This window comes from Cherax quadricarinatus, chromosome 38, assembly GCF_038502225.1.
Source record: "Cherax quadricarinatus isolate ZL_2023a chromosome 38, ASM3850222v1, whole genome shotgun sequence".
NCBI lineage: Eukaryota > Metazoa > Arthropoda > Malacostraca > Decapoda > Parastacidae > Cherax > Cherax quadricarinatus.
Genome location: NC_091329.1, coordinates 14,933,965 through 14,948,411, shown reverse-complemented (window position 1 = coordinate 14,948,411; position 14,447 = coordinate 14,933,965). Strand labels below are relative to the sequence as shown.

The following is a 14,447-nucleotide window of genomic DNA, read 5'->3' as shown; positions in this document are numbered from 1 at the left end:
GTCTGGAAAATTTCCCAACTCCTGCCCCTAACATCTTGCTACCGGGAGATTTCAACTTGAAACACCTAAAATGGAGGAGTGTAGCAAATAATATTTTAGCAGAAATCACTCCATGAGGCAACTCAGATGAAAATTCACACACACAAGAGCTATTAAATTTCTGCACCAAATTCACCCTAAGCCAGCAAATATTAGAGCCTACAAGACCAGAAAATACGCTGGACCTCATCTTCATTAACAACAATAATCTGATACGTAATATAACCATATCAAAGACAATGCACTCGGATCACAACATTAAATAGAGGTACAGAAATGTATGCACAGGGCTCCTGACCAGCAAAATGTGATCAGTCATGAGGGTGTCTTCACAAAATTCAACTTCAATAACAAAAGCATACAATGGAAACAAGTTAACCGTGTTCTAAATGAAACAAGCTGGGAAGATATCCTAAACAACACTGATCTGAACCTTTGCCTAGAAAAAATGAACTCTGTGGTTCTTGAGATCTGCTCAAGGCACATTCCACTAAGAAAAAGAAAGAAATGTAAACTAGAAAGAGAGAGATGCTCCCTATACAGACGAAGGTGAAAAGTCAGAGCTGCTGAGAGGGTACAATATATCTGAAACACGAAGGGAGGCACTGGTCAGGGAAATTGCAAATATCGAACTAAGCTGAAGGAATCTTACAGGTGACAAGAATCGCAGGAAGAGCTGAAAGCCATGAAGGAAATTTAAAAAAAAAAACTTCTTCTCTTATGCCAAATCTAAGGGAAAAACAACATCCAGTATTGGGCCTCTGCTTAGGCAGCATGGGACATACACAGATACCCAAGAAATGAGTGAGATGTTAAAATCATAATACGGCTCAGTATTCAGCGAGCCGCTGCCCAGACTAAGGGTCGACAGTCCAAATGAATTCTTTATGAACGAGACCCAAAATTTTGGTCATCTCAAAAATCTTGGATATTATCCTAACACCACAAGACTTTGAAAAGACAATAAATGACATGCCCATGCACTCTGCCCCAGGCCCAGATTCATGGAACTCAGTGTTCATCAAGAACTGCCGTGTGCCTTCAGTATTCTATGGAGAGAGAGGACACGGGTCATCCCATACTCACTAAAAACAACAGGCATAGCCCACTCCACAAAGGTGAGAGTAAAGCAATTGTAAAGAACTACATACCAATAGCACTAGCATCCCATATCATAAAAATTTTTGATACCCATCAGTTACACAACCCAGGGCAACACGGGTTTACAGCAGATCGCTCCTGCCTGTCCCAGCTGCTGGACCACTCTGACAAGGTCTTGGATGCTGTAGAGGATAAACAAAACACAGATGTAGTATTCACAGACTTTGCAAAAGCTTTCGACAAGTGTGACCATGGCGTAATAGCACAGAAAAATGCGTGATAAAGGAATAACAGTATAAGCTGGTAGATGGATCTTTAACTTACTGACATATAGAACACAGAGTAATAGTAAACAGAGTAAAGTCTGAGGCAGCTACGGTGAAAAGCTCTGTTCCGCAAGGCACAGTACGCTCCCATTCTATTCCTCATCCTCATATCTTACATAGAGATGTAAGCCATAGCTCCATGTCTTTGCGGATGACACCCGTATTGCCATGACTGTGACCCCCATCGAAGACGCTGCAAGACTCCAAGCGGACATCAACCAAATCTTCAAATGGGCCATTCAAAACAGTATGAAGTTCAATGAAGAGAAATTTCAACTAATCAGATATGGAAAACTTGAAGAAATTAAAATTGTATCAGAGTATACGACAAATTCTAACCATACAGTAGAGCAAGAAAGTAATGTGAAGGACCTGGGAGTGATAATATCAGAGGATCTCGCCATCGAAGACCACAAAGACCAGAAAATGATAGGATGGATAATGAGAACCTTCAAAACTAGGAACTCCAAGCTCATGATTCTCTTCAAATCGCTTGTTCTCTCTATGCTAGAATACCGCTGTACACTAATTGCCCCTTTCGAGGCAGGCGAAATTGCTGACCTGGAGAGTGTACAAACAACTTTCACGGCACACATAAGTACGATAAGGCACCTAAATTACTGGGAACGTAGGCGAGAAAATACATTATAATATACGCTTGGAAAATCCTAGAGGGATTAGTACCAAACTGACACGAAAATCACTCCCTACGAAAGCAAAAGACTCGGCAGAAGATGCAATTTTTCCCCAGTGTAAAGCAGGGGCGCACGAGTACACCGAGAGACAACACACTACTTGTCAGGGGCCCAAGACTGTTCAGCTGCCTCCCAGCATACATAAGGGAGATTACCAATAGGCCCCTGGTTGTCTTCAAAAAGGCACTAGACAGGCATTTAAAGTCAGTATTTGACCAGCCGGGCTGTGGTTCGTACGCCAATTTACGTGCGACTAGCAATAACAGCCTGCTTGGTCAGAACCTGATCCACCATCAGGCCTGGTCTCAGACTGAGCCGCGGGGGCGTTGACCCCCGAAATCCTCTCCAGGTAAACTACACTGAGGTCAAAACGCACGTTGTGTTCAGTGATCAAAGGCATTTTGTAATACGTGTTTATCGGTAAACTCATGGCCAGTGAGTAATTGATGTAAAGCATTAAGTGTGTAGAAACATTTTTTACTTGACCTGTTAAGTTACTGTAGGATCATGCTCGTGTAAAAGTGTGACATCCATAGTTTGCGAAGTGTTGAAAGACCGAATATGAACTGCTAGTTTAAGATATTGACTCGGCGAGCTCACAAATTACCAGTAGGAAGGGTTTGGCTCAATACAGAAGATTTCTAATTAATTGGCAAAGCTTTCATGTAATGTAGCACCGATACAGAGGGATAATAATTGCATAAGATGGCAGTAGATTTAGTAGTTAGAGATTACCACTTAAAACTACTACGAAACGCAATTGAGACTTTATAAATTTTAGGGTGAAAGAATATTATATTCTGCCATCTTAGCTGTCCCTCTCCCCTTGTTCCTGTACTTTCTTATTCCTGAAAACCCCTCTGGGGAAAATTTCGGAATAAATTTCCTTTGTTGCAATGTGTCTTCCCCCAAATGTCGGGTTTTGTATTTTTGAGTTCACTGGTCAGACCCCGTCGGACGCAGGCATTGTAACGAAATTTCAAAAAATATGACGGTGTCTGGGGCGCCCATTCTTTCCCAAAATTCTTCTATGTGATAAAACCTGGAGACTGGGTGGGATGGTTTTGAAACAATATAAGTTATGTTAGCAAAAATTTTTAACCCAAGAAACGTGCATAAGTGTTCCAATAAACCCAGTGGTTCTTATTTAAATCATGGTATAAATAATGAAAATCTAAAGGGAAGTTCGTTTTCTATAATCTTAGTAATGCCTCATTTAACAAGGAAAATATACAAAAAAGCATGGAACGTCCCATGTATCGGACCTTTCTAGAGATAGGCTAAAGCATGAATTTCCTCTCTGGAAGGACGTCTATTTAGGGACGATATTTGAAATATAAAAAGGAAAATGAAAAAATGGAAGAATGTAAATAACGTACAGAAATTATCAACCAAAAAAAATAAAAACCAAAAAGTTCATGCTAACGATTTAAATTTAAAAGGGTATGGGAGAACTGATTGGCATTATTTTTTTTATTATTATTTTATTATTATTATTATTATAAAAAAAACTAATAGCGGCTTTAAAAAAAGGTTGGATGGATGGAAATTTTTAGTAGGGCAGCTGGGCTTAACAACCAGTAGTCCTACTGTAGTGTTCCTTCACTCTTGAGTTACATAAACCAATAAAAACATTTAAACCACAAAAAAATGGCCGCGATATGTCTAGCATTGAGATGGCTGAGGAGAATGAGCGTAAGTAAGTACACTTGTTGCTCAAACATTATTTAATGTTATATAAATCAACTGGATGTGTACCTTTTAATTTTTGAAAAATATCAAATTTTTCACTGTCTCACTAATTTTTTAAAAGTTTTTATAAAATAATGAGACGAAAACTTCATTATTGTTTTTATAAAAAATTTTTTTTTTAACCCCGTTCTTTATTTAAAACAAAATAGTTTTTTAAATTTTATTAAGTTCAATTAATGAACTTGATAAATTATAACAATCACCAGGAGTAACATATAAAAGGTTGAAAAAGTTTGTTGGATGGGTTTAAAACTTTTTGATTCAGTACGTAAATCAACTACAATAATAGTGTCAGTTTGCCTTTATAATTTGTGATGTAGTTTTTTCAGGTGGTAATTTAAATGTATAATTTTTTATTTTTAATTTATTAATATACTCTGTCACGTTCTCCCAAAATTTTAATAAAGCATACATAAAATAGGAAGTGCAGGTGTGTTTGAAATTTAATTAGTTTCATGGCTGCTAAAATGATTGACGCTACAACTGTGGGCAGGTTAAACATGGCGAAAAAATCTTTTTTGATTTACAAGTAAATGGTGAGGGTGTTTTTTAAAACTTTCCATCTAAGGGTGGGTTGTCTTTATTTTGCCCTTTAAATGAACCAGTTTGGCATATCTTAACCTGCGAATTCAATTTGGGGTTTAAAAATAAGTCGCACACAAAGCCTGGGGATATTAGACATCGGCCTGTTTACCCTGATTATACATCCTTTGTCTGGGTGAAAAGAAGAGTAAATTGATGGGGAGGGTGATTTAAAACCCCCGTTTACAGCCATTTATAAAGGGCGTCGCCAATCCTCGCTCACTTTTCCCCAAATTCCTCGGGGGAATTGGTGATGTTAAAAATTTTAGGATAGGGATGTTTTTTTTTCTTTTTATATTTTTTTTAAAAAAATAAATACAAGGGGGTATAAATACAGAACAGTTAATACACAAGAACCAAAATGCCCAAACGTAATATCCCACCATATTACAGTGGTTTTACCTCTCACACCTCATTACAGTGGTTTACCCCTCCAAATACATTAATGGTATTACACTCCCACCCCATACATTACAGTGGTTTACACTCTCACAAAACCCCTTTGGGGTTTTTAAACAGTGGTATTAACCTCCCACACCCCATACATTACATGGTTACACTCTCACACCCCCCAAAAAAGTACATTTGTTTGGGGGAACACTCCCCCCCTTTCATTACAATTTTTGTGGTATTAATTCACCCCAAAATACATTACAGGGGTTTCCTCCCCCCCCAAATGTTACATCTTTTTGTGTTTTTAAAAAATTTTGGGTATTCCTTCCCCCCTCATGTTTTTTTAAAAATGTTTTTCATCTCACACACCATACATTCAGTGGTATTACACTTCAAAACCCATTTAAATGGATTACACACCCCCTCCGGGGGGTTTTTTAAAAAAAAGGGTGGATTACACTCCCACCACCATTACGTATTTACTCTACAGGCAACTTGGCATAACTTAAAAATTTTTTGTGTTTAAAAAAATTTTTTCCTTCCACACACCAAACCAAAAACAGATTTCATTAAGCAAAAAAATTTTTAAATGTTTTAAATATTGATAAGAATCCAAATCGAAAACCATAACAAAACATTGGGAATATTAAAAACGAATCCTAAAACCATACACCTCAAAAAATTAAAAAAGAAGGTCAACGGGCAAAAGGCACTTGTACATGTTTATTTACCAAAAACCAAACATTACCACAAAAATAAACTTTTAAAATACAAGCGATGATAAAGTATAAAAAATTCCCAAATAATACAACACAATGTGAAAACATTTCAAACAATTAAAACCCAAAAAGTTTTTTCCGTAAATGTTAAACTCATTAAAATTAATTCCCCCTGTCCCCCCAAATGAAAATTTTCCCTTTTCCCCAACATCATAATTTGGCATATGAAAAATTTGGGGGTTTATAAAGTTTTGTGGTAAAAAAGACATAAAATTAAAAAAAATATTAACAAAAAGGAAACAGGGCCCAAGTCAAAATTGTTAAACCGGGTAAGATACACTTCTATTAAACGTCGGAACGCCAATAGTTCAACCCAAACCCAATCATCAGCGCGTCGGGCCCCCCGGGCAGACAACCACAACTGTTTTTGTGGAAATAAACATTCCCCCGTTACTTTTTCCACCCTTTTTTCCCACTAAATTCCACATTCTTGTCAACTACCCAAACGGGGATGTTTTCTCCCCGACATTCCATCACATTAGCATTTACCCCCCCTCCCCTCCCCCCTAATTTAAAATTTTAAACCTCTAACTGCCTATACCCTCAAAAGCTCCCCCTTCCCCCATAAATTTTCTGTTCCACAACTTTAAAAAACAACCGCCAAAACCTTTCCCCCTCATTTCCCCACTTATGTATATATAATCTACCTTGCCCCCAACCCTAATATCTCACCATACCCCCGTCAAGATTTAATGCCCCAGAAAAAATGTTTTTCCCTCTTACCCTTTGGCCCCCTGCTCCAACCCCTGACCCCCCCATCCCCACAAAAATACACTTGGGGAACCAAAATCCTCCATCCTATTCCACAGACCCCCCCAACCACCCTACCCCAAAAAACCCACAGACTAAACCCCATAAAAAACATAATCACCTTTTTTTCCCAAAAAATTTCGGGTTTCCCCTTTCTTTATTTGGCCCCTCCCCATGCCCACCCTCCCCACTAACATCCCATACTTTTTTCCCTTTGTCCTTAAAAGACCTAAAAATGTTTCCCCAAATTCCCCAAATAATATGTTGAAATCACTTTTATCTGAACCCCCTCCCCCCCCACCCCCCTCATCCCTCCTTTTAAATGAAGAACTTTAACCCCCATTAAAATTCTTCCCCCCCCTGGCAAAAATTTCATCTTTAAATTCCCCCCCAAACAAAATTTTAAAAAACCCCTAAATATTTGCAATTGCCCCGGTTGGAACTCCCCAAATAAACCCGCTATCAAAAAACGAAAACAAGGCAGCGCGGGTAAATGATAAGGCCCCAATGCCCCGCACCCAGAACCCTGTCCCAAACCAAATCTTTTTCCCCCGGGCAAATCCAACTCTAGATAGCCCCAAAATTTTAAACAAGTCCCCCTTTTGTCACCCCAACTACCCCACTCACCCCCCCCCCGCTCAACCCCATGACCATGGATTTTTAATTCCCTCATTCAGTTCCCCCTGCGAACGTTCGACTACCCCATCAAAGGTTTCCTCCATCCCCCCCCAACCAGAACAGTGGATATCTCCTCCCTTTAGAACTGGAACCCCCCAACTCCACCCTTTCCCCTCCCCCCTTTTCCTCCACCATTCTTTGGGGGCCTTTGTAAAAAAACCGGACAAGGGCTCCTTCGCCCCCTCCCCATTACAATCCCCCCCCAATCTTTTTTCCCCTTGCCCCCGCCATTCCCCCAGATAAAACATTTTATCCCACTATTTTTTCCCCCAAAACCCTTTTCCCCCAAGGATGCTCTTTCCCTCCATCTTCATATGCCCCTTGGCATTAGACTCTGAAACCCAAAGCCCCCTTTCCCCCTCTCGAAACCCAGAAACCCCCCCACCCCCAGTTCAAAAATTTGATAAACCCCCTACTACACATTTAATTTTAAAAATTTTGAAAACACTGAAAACACTTGGGGCCCCTGGTATCTGCCCTTTACCCTTCGGTACCAAGACTACTACAGCTGTTCCCCTGTTTTTCCCCCAATTTTCCCCCTCCCTCCATAAAATTTAATAATTTTAAAAAAAATCTTGCTAATTGTTGAAAAACTCTCCCGACCCATGATTGCCTTTTTCTTGATTTCATTAAACTCTCCATTTTCCCCCTTTTTTTCCCACCCAGTGCTTCCCTATCTTTTTCCAAACGACATTCAATTCCACACACCTTTCAAATCCCCAGCCCTGCCTCTTCCTCTTGCCAATACTGCTCTCCCCTTACCCCAAAAACAACCCACCCCATCTGTAGTTTTATCCTGCCCCACCCTATACCCACCCCCCCAAACTCTGAACCCCCAACCATGGAATAACTGTTGCCTGCTGACTTTTTTCCCTCCCCAATACACACGCGGCCTTTTCCCCCCAAACACCTCCACCTCTGATTTCCCCCTTTGGAACCTTCCGTCCGGCAGCCTCCCCTTAATTACCATAATGTCGTCCAGGGATGGTCCCCTCCACCCCCCCCTTCATAAAAACCCCCTTTAAACCCTTTCCCTAAAATAGTTAATGGATTTTTTAAAGAATTGATCCGTTTCCCTTCCCACACTTCCCAAATCCTTCCTTCCACACCCCCCCCCACCCACACCCTCTTTTTTTACCTCCTTTTAACCCCTCCCACAGCGCTGAAAACCCCCCCCCTCATCTTCTAACACCTATTTTTTTCCCAGTATCCTCTAAATTAGCAAACCCCCACTCCCTCCAACCCCCCATGATCGGGCTACTTCTTTTAGGAAAAACTTTGACAATACCGGAATTTGCATTTTTAAGCCCTTCCAGGGTGCTCTCCACCCCCACCACCCACCTCAACGCATACCAAAATTCTCTGAAAATGGTTTCCCCCCTTGTGCCCCAAATCGCTCCCTTTAAAAATTATCCCCCCCAAAGTGGCCCCGGTAAAAACTAAAACCCCCCCTTTTTAATCTTTTTCCACTGGTGAAACCACTTAAAAAGGTTCCCCCTCCCCCCATCCACCACCCATCCAACAAACCCTCCCCCCCCCCCCTCCCTTAAACACAACGGGCTCGCCTCCTTTATCAATAACCCCCCCCTTTCAACGTGCAGGGGGAGAGTAAAAAAGCCCCCCCTCTGCCTCTTCCTTCGGAAATTTGCTCCGAGAAATAGACGCCCCTCTATTTTAATGAGCATCCATTCCCTCTTCACTTTATTACACAGCCCATTCACTTTCCAATCTACACCAAAGGGCCCTTTCCCCAAAGTTTCCCCCCCTTCCTCCTCCCCAACCCTTTTGGGCCTCCTGCCCGGGGTCAACACAGTTTTCCCCATCCATCTAAGTTTCTTTCCCCATGTATACTAATATCATGAAATTTTAATAAAAGAATATGGTTTAAACGTTTATGTACACTGGATAGAGGGTAAAAATGGTAACCCCGACAAGTTTTAAGATGGGCCCGGGAACTAGGGTTTTTTTAGATTTTAAACCAGTGGCCTTATTAATTCAATACAAAAAGAAAGCAGAGTATAAGTTATCGGGTAGGGGTGAGGGTTTGGGGTGAGGGTGTATTCTCTGGGTACGATTTGATAGTCAAATTCCCAAAATCAAAATTTTGCTTGTATTTTGGGTGGTGTTGGCGTAGCTTTTAAGCCGAGAGTCTCAGGCACTTCTAAAATTCCCCCGTTCCAACACCGCCATCACTCGGAAAAAAGGCACTTCTATGATTTCAAAAATTTTGCCCGTAAATCCCCCCAAAAAAAATCATCCCCTTCTCCTCTTCCAGTCCCCCAAACACTTGATCCCCCCATTATATTTTTCTTTTAAATAGAGTTAAAAAAGTATATTTAATGAAAATTAAGGGTTTTTTGGGAAAGGGGTCTGCTCTTTTTAAATCTCTCACAGAGAATGAAACACCACTGGGGGGGAACTTTTTAATCCGCCCAAGCACATGAAAACGTATTTCTTACATATCGGGAATTATGAAATGACCATTCCCCTCTTGGGCTGTGGTTGTGTTTCACACACCCTTTGATGGGCCCTTTCCCTGCGTTTGTTTTAAGAGGGCGCGAAAAAGAAGGCTTCCAACACTTTTTTATTTTAGGGGGTTTTGTTACATCAGTCTGCCAAGGGGATTCTACCTATGATTATTGCCATGGGCATTGCGTCAGGGCGTGGGTATCGCTCAATGGGGGGCACGGATTTTTTTAAAAAAACCGATCACAGGTATGAATGGTGGGGGATCAAGATGGCTGTTTTCGTTAACTCCAATACGGTTCGCTCATTGTTGTTGAACACACACCGGGGAAAACACGGGGCCCTTTAAACCGGGGACAGACCTAGGAACGTTTTGAAATTTTTTTTCCCGGGAAAAACCCGGGACCAGGAGGTGGGGCGGCGGGGGGGTATGTTCAACCGAAGATGATGCTGAGGCTTCCCCTTTCCCTCGTTTTTCATCTAGAGGACTTGGAAAAGTTATTCCATTAGCGGGCAGCGCCCAAAACTTGCAGGCTTGTGGGATTTAAAAATCGAGTGTGGGAGGCAGGGGCGGGATGCGCAGGACGGGCGGGGCCTGACCCCACGGGGGCCCGTCAGCGGGGCCCCGTAAATGGGCCAAATTTTCTTTGGGGGGAGGGGTGGAGAGGTTCCCGATGGTGGGTAGGGCCCCTCAATGCCCCAGGTCATGGCTCCCTTTTTGGGAAAGGGGAAAACCAAGTTGAGTGGCGAGGGAAAGAGCGGGGGATTTGGGTTTTGAGCGTTGGGACAGGTTTTTGGGGATGACGACTTATTTCAGTCGGTGGAAAGGGCCAGGGGCGAGGCGAGGGGGCGTGCTGATTGCGGGCCGTTTTTGGGGGGTGACTGTGGTAGGTGGGCAGAGGTAAGGGGCACTCCCACTGAACATGGATCGGGGTGTTTTTTTAAAGGGGAAAAAGCCCTGATTCATGATTTTGCCCGGCGAGGCCAAAGAAACCATTTGGGTGACATGGGGGTGGGGCACCACAAGTGTGTCGGTCATGTGTTTTTACCAAATCGCGCTACAGTGGAAGGGGGGTGGGGGGAGGTGGGTTCGCCTTGGAAGGGGTTCGGGCAAGGGGGTTCACGAAGGTTTCAGGTGTAGACTGTAAATGTAAATGGGGTTTGGGGGAAGTGGCGGGGCTCGGGTTTTGGGGTTTTGCCAAAATATTGTGTTTTGGGAGAAGCATAATTTTAAGATTTTGGAGAATGGCGGATTTGGGTTTTTGTGCTTCAGAACGTTTGAAGGTGGGGTTGGGATCCTGATTGGAGAAGGCCCCTTTTGTAAATAGAGAGGAGGGGGAGGGGGGGACTCGAGATGGATGGTGGAGGGTTTAGCCCGGGGAGTGGTTTGTGTGTTCGGGGGATGATTTTGGGGTGAAGAAAAAAGGGGTTTTTCTGATGTTTTGTTTTTTTTGATCTCTTTTAAAAATCGGGCGGTATTGGTTGTGTGTAGAAAGGATTGGGCCAGGGGGGGTGTTTTTTGCCAAAGGGGATCTTTTGCTGGGCGGGGGTTAGGGGTTTATTATGGGGGCCTGATGGTTACATCGTTTCATAAAGGTTTGGCCCAGATAGCTTAGGAGGAAAAGGTTTGGGGTGATGGGGGCGAGGTAGAAGCTTATTATGGATCATAAAGCTTTTCCCCGGGTGACGTGGCCCAGCTTTCCTAAGAGGGATCAGGGGATTGGAAGTTAAATGTAGCTTTTGGGGTGGAGGAGGGGGTGATTTTTGGGGCTGTGGGGGTTTTGGGGGGGGTAGGGATGTGGGTGACTTGCTGGGGTGGGGGGATGGGGTAGCAAGGAGAGGGCTGGGAGTTTTGGCAATGGGAAAAGTACCAGGGGTTGGGTGATAAGGTTGGGTTTCGGTAGGGTGCAAAGTTGTTATGAGAGGGGGTGCAGGGAGGGGAGATCCATGGAGGAAAAAAGTTGTTAAAGGAGGGGTTAGTTTGCAGAATGACAGATTTGATCGGTGAGGTGCAGGGTGATTTTAAGAGGCTGTGGGGTCTGCATTCCTTTTTTATGGGGAAGAGGCCCATTGGCATAAATTGAAGGGTGGTGGTCATGAGGACTTGGTGGATATAAGGCGGGGCAAAATTAAGAACAATGGAGGCGATGGTGATTCGGGATAGGTGGTTGGGGTTTTCTGAGTGCAGGGGGGATGTGGGGGGGGGTTTTGGGGGGAAATCTTTGTTAAAATCAGGGTCCATGGGTTGGGGATATTAAGAAAGGGGGGGTTTGGGGGGCTTTTGAAGGGATGGCAAAATAAAAAACGGTTTTGGCCCCGGTTTTTGAAATTGGGGTTTTTGAGTTTCTAGTGGGAAACAAAAACAGAAAAGGGGGAGGAGGGTAGGTTCGGAACTCGGGGAGTTTAGTGCCAAAGGGACGACAAAACGGTGGGGTTTGGGGTAAAACTTTGGGTTTATTAAGATTTTTAAAAATTTTTGTAAATGGATGGAGTGTGTGGTGGATAGAGGGGCAGAGGACAAGTGGTGTGTCTGGGGGACGATGTATGACGGGGGGTTGTATTTTAAAAAATTTTTTAAGGTCGGGGGGGGCAAGGGGGTCGCTTAGTTTGGAAAGGCGAGATGGTAAACTGAGGTGTTTGGGACATATTAAAGGCAGGGGGTTTTGGGGGGGGTGGTGCTTGGCGAGACATTTTAAAAGGGGTGGGGTTTTTCAGGTAAATGGGCTGGGGGGGGTATCCATGTTTGGGGTTAGCAGGGGGTCCCCCTTTTCAATTGTTTTTTCCCTTTTTAAAACCTTTTTGTAGAGAGGTGGGGGGTATGGAGGTGTTGGGGGGAGGAAGTAGAGGGAAAATGGGCTGGGTGACACACAACCTGCGGTGAGGGGGCGTGTGGTAGAGGATGTTTAATAAATTTTACGGGGTTACGGTTTGGGTTAATGTGGGGGAAATAAAATTATTCTTTGGAGTTGGGTGGGGGAAAAGGATTGGGGGTGGGGTGACGTTGGAATATTGGAAGGGTAAAAGTGTGTGGGGAAAATGTTTTGGAGTCAGAGAGGCAAGGGGAACTGGACTTGTTTTGGATGGGGGGGGCGCGGATGGGGAGACCAATCATTTTTAATACATCAGCATGTGATTTTTTGAATGTGTTTTTCGTAAAATCCAAGTCAATACCCTTTCAGGTCCCGATTTCAGGCTGTTAGAGGTTTTTCCCTTTTTTTTCCTGTAATGGGTTATAGGGGTGGGACCCCTACAGAGGAGGGTTGGGGTTGATTGATTTGGAAAAGTCAAGGGAATTTTAAAGGGGGGTTTCGGGTGGACAAGCGGGGGGGGCGTGAATGACACATAAGAGGGGGAATGTGGGAGGAGGGGGCGGGATGGGTGTATGAAGGTGTTGGGGCTTTCTGCATGTCACCAAAAAGTTTTTGGGGGGTTTTAGAGCATGCTGTAGGGGCGAAAGTGGCCGAAGGGAAAACTACCCTATGTTGCGTGGGGGGATATATGGGAGAGGTTTACGGTTGATTTCATGGGCCAAATTGGGGTTTTCCTTTTCTCCAGAACTGCCTCTTTTGGGGCCTTTTGAAAAAGGGTTGATGGTGGAAGGGTGTGGTGTGCGGGGATAAGGAAAGGGTTTTAAGGGTATTTTTGAAATTTTGGGAGATAGGAAAGGATGGGGAAAGGCTGAGGACAGTGGGGGGGGGGCGGGTATCTTTTGGGGGTTAAATTTTTACTGGGAGGTAGAGGGCCGGGAATGTGCAATCACGATATAATTGGGTTTTTTTTTTGTATCCGGGGTGAGAGGAATGGGGATTGGGAGGGTGAAAGGGGGGTTTGGTGGGCCTTTATGAATTTGAATCGGGGAAAATAAAGTCCAAAAGGGTTTTTCAGCAGGGGATTAGATGAGTTGGGCATTGTTAGCGGTGAAAGGGGGGGGTTAAGTTCAGGGGTGAACGGGGGCCCTCTGGGGGGATGCACAAAGGGGTTTTTTGCTGTGGTAATGTTTTTGTTTTGGGGGGGTGGTTGTTGGGGAGGGGTTTGGGGTTCAGTTATATAAAAGTGTTAATGTCATTCAAATCTCCTTTTCTTTGTTTAACTTAAATTTCCTTTAGCTGTCCAAAACGGTTTTTTGTTTTTTAAAAATTTTTCATATTATATAATGTGTCAGCCTGTGATGGGGGAAAGCTTTTGGGTTTTTTAGTTTTTTTGACTGTAAGACTTTTGGTAAGGCGAGGGGACTGTTTGGGGCTTATGCTGGGGTTAGTTGGTAAGAGATGATTTTTTTATCAGAGATTGATGTAGGTCCTTTCATTTTTGATTATTTGGGGTTGTGAGTAACCAATATTTATCTTTTCTTCTTATTGTTTGTGCCTTGAAATATGCAAGTAATATTATTTAAAAAAGGATCCTGAAGGGAATGGGTATTTTTTTCATTTATTTTGCCACAGGGTCTGCAGTTATTCCTTGGTTTTTTTCTTGTAAATAGGATTAGATTCCCATCTTTTTTTAATTTATTTCGTCATTTATTTTCTAGTGTATTTGTTTCTTTTTGTTTGTTAATATTTGTTTGTTATTTCTTTTTACGTCCCGAGGATTGGATTCATAATGTATTTTTTTAAAAGCATATCAACCCTTGTTTAAGGGTTTTTTTGTTGCTTTCGTTTTAAATAAAATATAAAAAAAAATAGAGGGTTTTTAAAGACCCCAGAAATTTTTTGGGTTTGAAACTTGGGTTTATACAAAGTTGATGTCTTACTACATTTTGTATCATTCTATCTTTTAAAGATATTTGTCAGGGTCTACAATACCATGGAATCTTAACAACCCCCTTTAAACTTTGGGGGCCATCTTGCAACCTCATCCACAGTGGGTTCCGCCATGACAATGCCATC

At 42.9% G+C, this 14,447-nt stretch overlaps 2 protein-coding genes across 5 annotated transcripts in view; one reads left to right on the top strand and one right to left on the bottom strand.

The window, feature by feature from the left end:
* Positions 1–14,447, top strand: part of LOC128692866 (retinol dehydrogenase 13) — a 483,761-nt gene that overhangs the window by 270,899 nt on the left and 198,415 nt on the right. The gene's annotated exons all lie outside the window — the stretch shown is intronic.
* LOC128693016 (arylsulfatase A) overlaps positions 1–14,447 on the bottom strand; it is a 30,577-nt gene that overhangs the window by 5,116 nt on the left and 11,014 nt on the right. Inside the window, exon 6 of the mRNA XM_070091959.1 lies at positions 1,583–1,690. Within this exon, the coding sequence (XP_069948060.1) occupies positions 1,583–1,690 (108 nt within the window). The remainder of the gene's footprint in view (positions 1–1,582; positions 1,691–14,447) is intronic.